This window comes from Sinocyclocheilus anshuiensis, unplaced genomic scaffold (assembly GCF_001515605.1).
Source record: "Sinocyclocheilus anshuiensis isolate Anshui unplaced genomic scaffold, SAMN03320099.WGS_v1.1 scaffold2333, whole genome shotgun sequence".
Classification (NCBI taxonomy): domain Eukaryota; kingdom Metazoa; phylum Chordata; class Actinopteri; order Cypriniformes; family Cyprinidae; genus Sinocyclocheilus; species Sinocyclocheilus anshuiensis.
Window position 1 is genome coordinate 180,712 of NW_015551179.1, and position 9,083 is coordinate 189,794.

The following is a 9,083-nucleotide window of genomic DNA, read 5'->3' on the forward strand; positions in this document are numbered from 1 at the left end:
TGAGTGAGTGTGTGTGTGTGTGTGTGTGAGCGTGTGGTAGTGGAGGGGTTGCTGTTGATGTGCAAATGTGCATCATATTGAGAGCTTGTGAATAGGGAGGTGTGACGTAGAAAGAGAGCAGAACGCAGGTGCTTATCTCGGGGCTGTCACAGACACAGTGTGTCATATTCCTGGGGACTACCTTTCAAAAGCTACCGGCTCCAGCGCTAGAGCATCAGCCGAGCAGGGACCACAGATTCCGCAGCTAACTTTCAGCATCAGTCAAGTAGGTTGGTGTTCCGCTTGTTTTTTGATGTGACAGTAGCTGTAGCCGTCTGTGGTCGGTGTTTGGGTAGCAAATCTGTTTGTGTTTGAACTGAGAGGATGCGTTGCTGTGACAGTGCAAAAAAAAGTTTGGAATGAGAATTAGAATTTAGAATGTTCATTGTAACAATTTACTTCATGTTTAATTTATTATTTTAGAAATATATATTTAAAAAAAAAGGATCCATAGAGCACGAGGGCAGATTAGACAGCTCAAACTTGTGTATTTGAAGAAGAATGACCTATTTTTTAATCACACAGATAACTGTAGATGTTGCCTACCTAAATGAAAGTCCCTGTGCGTGTGCCGGAGGGTTTAAGCGAGTCTTAGACGTGTTAGCATTGTGTGTTAGCACAAAGCTTGGGCTTTCGGTACAACAGCTGAGCACACACAGCCCTTCCTGTCTTTCATCTCAAACTTTCAGGCTTTAGGCTGCGTTAGCGCTGCCTTCAATCTGCCATGTTTAGGTCGCACGCCGTTTGGTTTCTGTTTAGTTTCGCACTTGCAACCTGAAAAGCAAGCTCAGATCTGTGTTTATGTGGAGTCACGGATAAAACAGACTTTATGGTTGTGTTTTATATTGTAGACGAGCTGAAACTTTGACTTGCTAAAACAGAGGATTCTGTACGTGTGCATGAGGATCTTAGAAATTAGTAACATAGAAGCAGATGACATTATGACACAATCTCTACTGAGATGTCATTGCAAACTGAACTGAATGGCATTTTATGAAGCAGTTATTTTAGTACGCTTAAGTTCGCATGTGAGCTGAATTTTCCAAAGTAGAAATTTGAGTCATTGCCATGTCAACAGGTTATTTTTATTGATATTTTTGGTTGTTGTTGATGAACACATTCAGTAGAAGTACTTGGATTTTTTTTCCCCAGGCCCCCTCCAAAAACAAATCTATTAAATAGCATCATCCTTTTAGTTCAGTAAATGTAGAGTTTTAGACAATTAATCATTATATTATCCCACTCTGGTTAGTATATCGATTTATATGCATTGTTTTTACTAACATCTTAATAAAATAATATTTCATAAGTACATCTGTTATGAAAATACTATGTTAGTATTTTGTTAATTTAACAGAACATTTACTAACTACTGTTTTATCAAAAAGTACAGTAGTTTTGTCTGTTTTCAAGTCAAAATCTCCTTGTACACATCTTAAAATTCAGCACTTTGAGATATTTCTGTGATAAAGTAAAATTCTCTTATAAAAACAAGTCCAGATTATGTATTTCTCATCATTTTGTTTTGTTGTTCGCCGCTGCCAAGTAAAAGTCAACAGAATCGCGTGTCGCCTAAGCAAACTGAAGGATGTTTTATACTCCTCTGTCACGTTTCATTCAAATTATGTCAGGATTGGAGTTGCATTACAGGAGCGCAACAGTTTCATCCTGTGGTGTAATGAGAGTTTAGGGAACTGTCCATGGTGCTGCTCTGCAAAATGGGTGCTGAACAGACTCTCTTCCTCAGAAACACTGGCCTCTGCTTTACTGAAGGTCATCCGAGTTCGGCTTTAACCTTCATGACCTTTTAACCTGCTGGTTTACACCCATTCAGCAGGGTAAAACTACAAGTACAACACAAATTAAAGCAAAACATCGACACGCTGCCATTTTGGCTCAATAAATCAAGACACGCCACCAAAACGTTCACGTCGTAATTGTGTATCCGTGTAACATCTTGTTACCTGTTTTTTTTTCTTCTCAACCCCTTCCACAAAGCCATCCATGCACAAACTTCACTTGGTTAATCCAAGCAAATGAATTTTGTGGGCTTAATTCAACAAGGTTTTAAAAATGTTCCATCTGCTGTGGAACAGCTGGTGATAGACTGAATGTAATTAATTACTTAACTTTTGAACAGTAGTCCAGGAAAACAGAGCGCCGTGTGTGTGTGACTGTGTGTGTTGGAGAAATGCAAGTGAAATCAAGAGCATGGCAGGAAGATTACACACAATAGAGCCACGTTTGATTTCTAGCGGCGAGCGTTTGATGCGATGACTCCGGAATTATATTCGCAATTAACCGAAAACGTGTAAATGGAAACAAAAGGCACGGAATCCTCTCCATCTGATTGGCTTTAAGAGATTCAAGCGACACATCAAATGTTCCTCTGAGCAGATATCTTTCATATAACAGATCGAATGCGATTTGAAAAACATCCAGTGCAAAAATAGAAGTAAATCGAAGTAAAGCACAAAAAGGCAGCGAGCCATGTTGTGTAATTAAAATTACATGGGCCTTTTTGACACCTTTTTTTCCCTCTGAATATATTTCAGCATCTACCTTGATAGCAGTGTTACCTCATTGGCTGCGGGTGTGTTTGTTGGCCTAACTATAAAGGATCTGCCTGCACCCTTGTGGGCTGGGAAGAATTAGGATTTATGAATTTATTTCCTCTGTTGTATTGTTTAAACAGCTTTGGTTCAGTTTTGATCCTTTCCTATGCCTTTGAGGCTGTTCCATGGTGTCAGCTGTTGACTGATAAGTAAGAGAACTGCCGCACAGTATGAATGAAAGAGAAGTAGCGGTTGGTAAACACTGATAAGGGATAAATAGAAAGCGGTCAGGCAGAGATAGTTCAGTGGGAGCCCAGATTGTGTGCGGTCTGGTAAAATGAGATTCTAAGCCTTTCCTTTTTTATTCTTCCACCCCCCCTCTTTTAACCACACCATCCACCACCCCTTCACAACACACACACACCATCCAGCACCCCTCCGGATTGCGTTTGTCTGGAAAATCTCCAGTGACCTCGCTCGGCAAGTCCTGGGCTTTAGAAAGCTTTTTTTTTTTTATGGTATATGTGTGTGTGTGCATCTCTGTTTGTTTTGTCGACTGACATGGGTCAAGTTAGCCAATAGACATGTCCCTGCTGATTATGGACAGCTGCCACTGGTGTGAGTCCCACCTTAATGCATTTTACATGGAATTATGAGCAGAAAGACAATATGGAGTCAGAAGGACACAGCAGCCTGTGCAACCTTATTAAACATCGCTCTGATTGTAGGATATTTCTATTTGCTTTGAATAGTGATATTGGCAATGCACTCTATCTCTTTATCATTTATCAAAACTCGGGAGTAAATAAAGTAATAATAATAAAAATTTTTTAACATTTTTTAGTTGTGGTCACGGTAGAAATATGAAGGAAATAAATAAAAATAATTTCAGTAATAGTTTGCGGTGTTTTATATTGACATTGCTTTGATTGTAAAATATGTTTGTTTTTGTTTGTTGGCACTCTTTATTATTTTTTTTTCTCTTAAACTGGAGAAATTGAAGTAATAATAATAATAAAAAAATCTGTTTTTAGTCACGGTCGCTACAATCAAATAATAATATGTACTTAGTATATATTATATAATAATGCTATTTCTTATTGCTATTTGTTTATTATTGCTATTTTTCATCAATAGCTTGCTATGGTTTAGCTATTAATGTGTTATAATTATATCACGTTGATTTTAAAACACATTTCTTTTTCTTTTGAAGAGGGATATTGGCACTCTATCTTTTTTTCCTAAAACTTTAAAGTAATTGAAGTAATATTATAAAAATGTTTTACAATTTTTTAGTTATGGTCACAGTAAAACAATTATGGCAACAAAAAAACTGAAAGAATTATATATAAGCTTTCATTTTTTATTAATAGTTTGCTATACTTTATCCATTCATGTTTTTTATTTACTAATAAACATTTATTTTTGTTTTGAATTGATATTGTATTGATATTGTACAAAAAGAGTACAAAATTCATATTTTTTTAGTCATGGTAAATATTAAAGAAATTAATAAGAATGTTTACATATTTTTATATTTAATTGATAGTTTATTGTGCTTTATTTACTCCTTTTATATTTAGAATTTTAACACATTTTTATTTATATTTTAATAGCATGTTTATATATTACTTGTATTCATGCTAATTTTACACTTTGCATATTTATTAAAATGTTGCATCTTGTGGAACATTACTGAAATTGAAATAACATTAATTGCATTTACTATATTCATTTATTAGATTATGGCTGAATATTTTAGGACCCAAAGTGATGTTTTATTCAAGTTCATCATATATGAAAGCATTCTCTCCTTTATTTATTTATTAATTTATTATGTGACCTTTGCTGGAACACCCCTGAACCGTTTTTTCTTTTCCAATCCATCTTTTATGAGATTAGGCAGACCTTCATAAGTTATACCTTGAGGGTCACCATGTGGTATATTTATACTGAAAATAGTTCAGCCCATTGTGCGTCGCTGCCTAATGAGATTGGTCGTTAAATGAATGACACAAAGGCTGAAGGGGGGCAAACGGGGGGATAGAGACCCAAAGTACTCTCGCCACGCGACACAACAGAAAGATACAGCGTAACCCCGACCCCACCTCCTCTGCTCTCCACTAACAACACCTTTCATGTCGCTGTGAAAAGCTAGCGTGGACGTGGTAAGTCAGGTGGTCCTTCACTGCCCTGCTGACCATGTTTGTGTCCGTCTGTGCATCTGTGTTTGTTAAGAGAGAGAGAGGGAGAAGCCGAGAGGTGGGTAGAGGGTGAGAAAGATGCTTGGCTGGATGGAGGGTTTGATCTGTGAAATGCATCAAGACAAGTGCAGTGCTTTTTGTAAGCTGTCATTTCCAGGGTCGTGTTTGAGAGGGGTGATGCTCCCGCAAGCATGTTTCAGAGTCAGAGTTGAGACACTCTTCTTTGGATTAAACTCTTCACTGTAATTAATGCATTGTTTGTCTTTCCTTATGTACTCTTTACTTTTGTGTTCGCAATGCAGTTCCCTAAATTTCACTGTGAGGCTTGTGCATTTGAGGAGTTGTTTAGTTATGCATTGGGAAGCGTGGTGTTTTGATAATGGCATATGTGAAAACTTAAGTAGGTTCTTCCAAAGATGCAGATTAAGAGCTTGTGTTTGCTGATTTTGTGGACTTCATGCTACACAGTTAACTGATTGTTTCAGGACTGTTGAATCAGAGGATGCTAACTGATGTTTTGGTTTTATTCTGCACAGTTGCTTTTAAATGAATGTGGAAAGTAAACAAAAAAAAAAAGCCTAAAATCATTGAATTTATATTTCATGCTTGAAAACTTTTTCTTTTTTTCTTTCTCTCTATTTTTTTTTTATTGCATTATTTGTTTTTTTTTTAATGTATATTCTTTTTATAATATAAAATAGTGATTTTGGTTTCGCATGAATTTGGAATCAAAATTTTAAATATCATAAATGCATAAATAATATTTATAAATTAATTAATTAGATTAAAAAACTATAAATAAAATAAATATTAAATATTTGTTATATATTTAATATTTTTATTTTATGGCTAGTTATTTTTAAAATTATTTGCTTGCTTCAGATATGATGCACACACAGTTTTTTTGTGCAATTTAGTTATTTTGAATTTATATTTTATTATAATATAAAATATTGATTTTGGTTTCCCACAAATTTGCAATACATTTAAAAATAGCAAAACATGCATAAATGATGTAAACTAAGATATTATAGTTTGCCACATGGCTAGTTTTTTTATTTTATTTTATTTTTTGTGTGTGTGTGGTTCAGATGTGATGCACTGCACACACCGTTTGTTTTTTAATTGATTATTTATTTATTTTTTTACATTTTTGTCAATCTGATGAATGCAAATGTTCCCAGATAGTTTGAAATCTAGAGATTGAAATGACTTCAATTTACAAAGTACTACTTTATCGAACATTTGGTCCTTTAAAAGATGCATATCTTTTTTCTCTCTCTCTCTCTGACTATGAGAATATGGGTTAAGAGTGTTCAGAATCCATCCTCTTTATTAAATCCTGGGGTTAAGTCAAATTTACATTTCTTTAAAGATTATTCATTTTATTGATGCACATAATCATGTTCAAGTTCCATCTGCTGGTCTGGGAAGCTTGTTTTAAACTCGTAATGTGCCCTTTTTTTGACCTTTTAAGTAGAAAATAGTGTGACCTCACTGTAGGGTCACAAATGAGTGTGTGTCTGCGAGTGTGTGTGTGTGTGTGTGTGTTTGCTTATAAATTCTCTTTAAGGACAGTTTAGGATGTTTTCATTTGAGGAATTGAAATATCACACATAAAATATCTATAGAGAGAATTTTTTTTTCTTCTAAAAATGCTAATTTTTCTTATTGGTTTAGTCATTTATAATGAGCTTTATATAGAAGTAGTGTGTGTGTGTGTGTGTGTGTGTGTGTGTGTGTGTTTGCTCTCTGTCTGTGTTGTTTTACACTTTTGCTTACACAAGTATTCTAGTTATTAGGATAAAATAAGGCAATTATGGAATTTTTTTGTGAGTTTATTTCCTACACTAGACATAATTTATTGTAAGCACCTTAAAAGCAAGTTGTAAAAACAAGTTTATGATGAGAGTGTGCAGGCATCCATTCTATTTATTAGAAGATTACAGAATGAGACTTGATAAATCCATGATCCTGATCCCTCAGCTCTTTTGGACATTTTAGTTAAATCAGAATTCCCCACTAGTCCTCTTTTTAATGCATAAAATACTTAGGCGCAACTCTTTCCAAACAAAGCTTACTCGGACTGGGAATTCCTATGCCAGAGGTAAATCCGAGTTAACATGGATTTAGACTGGCATGAGTTAAAGGACTAGAGTTTGTAATCCAGGTGGCCGGGGGATTTCGCCACACACTGGCAAAAATCACTTAAAACTCCCCGAACAGCCTGAGCTGCAGTCTTCCTGAAATGATGACAGCAAGCCGGAGATGTGCTGAAGCAGAGGTCCGTGCTGCTGCTGTTTGTTTAGATGCCAAAGAGGACGTTCCAGCGGGTTATAGACCGGCTCGTTTGGGTTTATATAGGGATTTGACACTGTTTGAGTCGAATATGTCGGTTTGTTCGAGAGTGTCAGCTTGTGTTCTGCAGTGTTTCCCAACCTTTTTTGTCACATGTACCCTGATAACCTCATTAATGAGGCTCAAGTACCCTCATATACACGGCTTCTATGGTATTTATATTAACTTATGTTATTATATCTATAAATTAGCATTAATATTTAATATTAATGCGGAATATTTAGCATTAATAATTATCAGTAATATTATTAAAGTTACTTTTAAACAACAAAAAAACTATTGTGGGAGAAAAATAGACTCAATAAGTAATGTAAAACTTTACAGATTACACATTGTTGTCCTTATAAAGGAACTGAAATAATGACATTTACCACAATTAGTTGTATTATTATTTATTATAAGTAGGACATATATTCTACTTTAAGGGTAAACTTTATAGATTACATTATACATTATTATTATTATATTTTTGTGCTTTTAAAGGAATTGAAATAATGACATAAATGAGTTGTAGTTTTAATCTTTTAGTATTGCTTATTATTCTCGTCATTTATTTATTTATTATTATTATTATTATAAGTAGCACATATATTCTGCTTCAAGTGTAAAACTGATTACATATTATTATGTTTTTGTCCTTATAAAGGAACTTAAATTATGCCAATAATCATAATTAGTTGTGGTTTTAATCTAATTATTATTATTAACAATTAATTTGTACATGTATTCTACTTTAAGTGTAAAACTTTACTGATTACACATGAATAGTTTTTGTCCTTATAAAGGTATGACATTAATCATAATTAGTTGTTTTAATATTATTACATTTATTATTATCATTGTCATCATTTTTTATCATCAAGTTTCACAAAGCAAAATTGAAACGGCATCATTTCTTAGATTAGAAATCACTGGCATATATTTTGTTTTCGAAGTAATTTTCCCTCAAATTCAAAATTTTGATGAAATCAATTTATGAGTGAATCTAAATTCGAAGTGTAATTCACCTCCACTTGGTTGCCAGATTGTTTTGGGGTTCGATTTCATAATCCGAGCTCAACACTGTCAGCGGCCGCTAGTTTCCAAACATATGCCATGAAGGGCAACCTTTCCCTTTTCTCTCTCTCCGTCTCACCCCACCCCAGCTGGAACAAGTGAGCAAGCAGGAGGGACAGTGTTTGTGGAGGATGAAGAAGCTATGGTGAAGTGGAGTTGTTTAATGGCCTTTTGTGCTCCAGGATTTAGCTGGAATGGTAGCCACGGCTTCACAAATTGCCGACCACCTGGTAGTACTCATGCGTCCTCTCTATTGAGATACCTTCCCGTCCTGAAACAATGGGCCGGATCAGTGTGCGCTGATAACGGAGGACGGGCGAGGAAGTTGTCCCTGCTAACACCTGGCCATCTCATTTTGGTTTCAGATGCCCTTTTATGCTTCCCTCAAACCATATTAAGGGAGGCGATATCTCAGCCTTTGAATGGAAGATGTAGAGACAATGCAATGCAATTGTTAACATAAATAAATAGTGGCTATTTGCATTGCTCGGTAACTTTTCCAATATATATCTGTGTTTTAAAAGACTTTTAATAAACCTTAATGACTAAAAGTATCGCTTTCTGTTCAAATGGGACTTTAAAAGTGCTTCAGTAGAAAGGGAGAAATTCATATCTGACTTTAGCCATTATTTTAAAGCGCCTGACAACATTATTTAGCTTTGAGTGTGTGTGTGTGTGTGTGTGTGTGTGTGTGTGTGTGTATATATATATAAATATATATATATGTAAGCTAATTCTAATAGAGGTAGTAACAATAATATTATTAATAAGAAAATAATAATAATATCAAGCTAATATATGACTGTAAAAAATGGCCGTGAATTTAACGGTAAAAGACTGTAAAAATGCTACAGTAAAAACCTGTTAAATG

At 34.8% G+C, this 9,083-nt stretch overlaps 1 protein-coding gene across 1 annotated transcript in view; it reads left to right on the top strand.

The window, feature by feature from the left end:
- Positions 1-9,083, top strand: part of LOC107663353 (uncharacterized) — a 37,255-nt gene that overhangs the window by 14,986 nt on the left and 13,186 nt on the right. Inside the window, exon 3 of the mRNA XM_016453561.1 lies at positions 96-269. Within this exon, the coding sequence (XP_016309047.1) occupies positions 96-269 (174 nt within the window). The remainder of the gene's footprint in view (positions 1-95; positions 270-9,083) is intronic.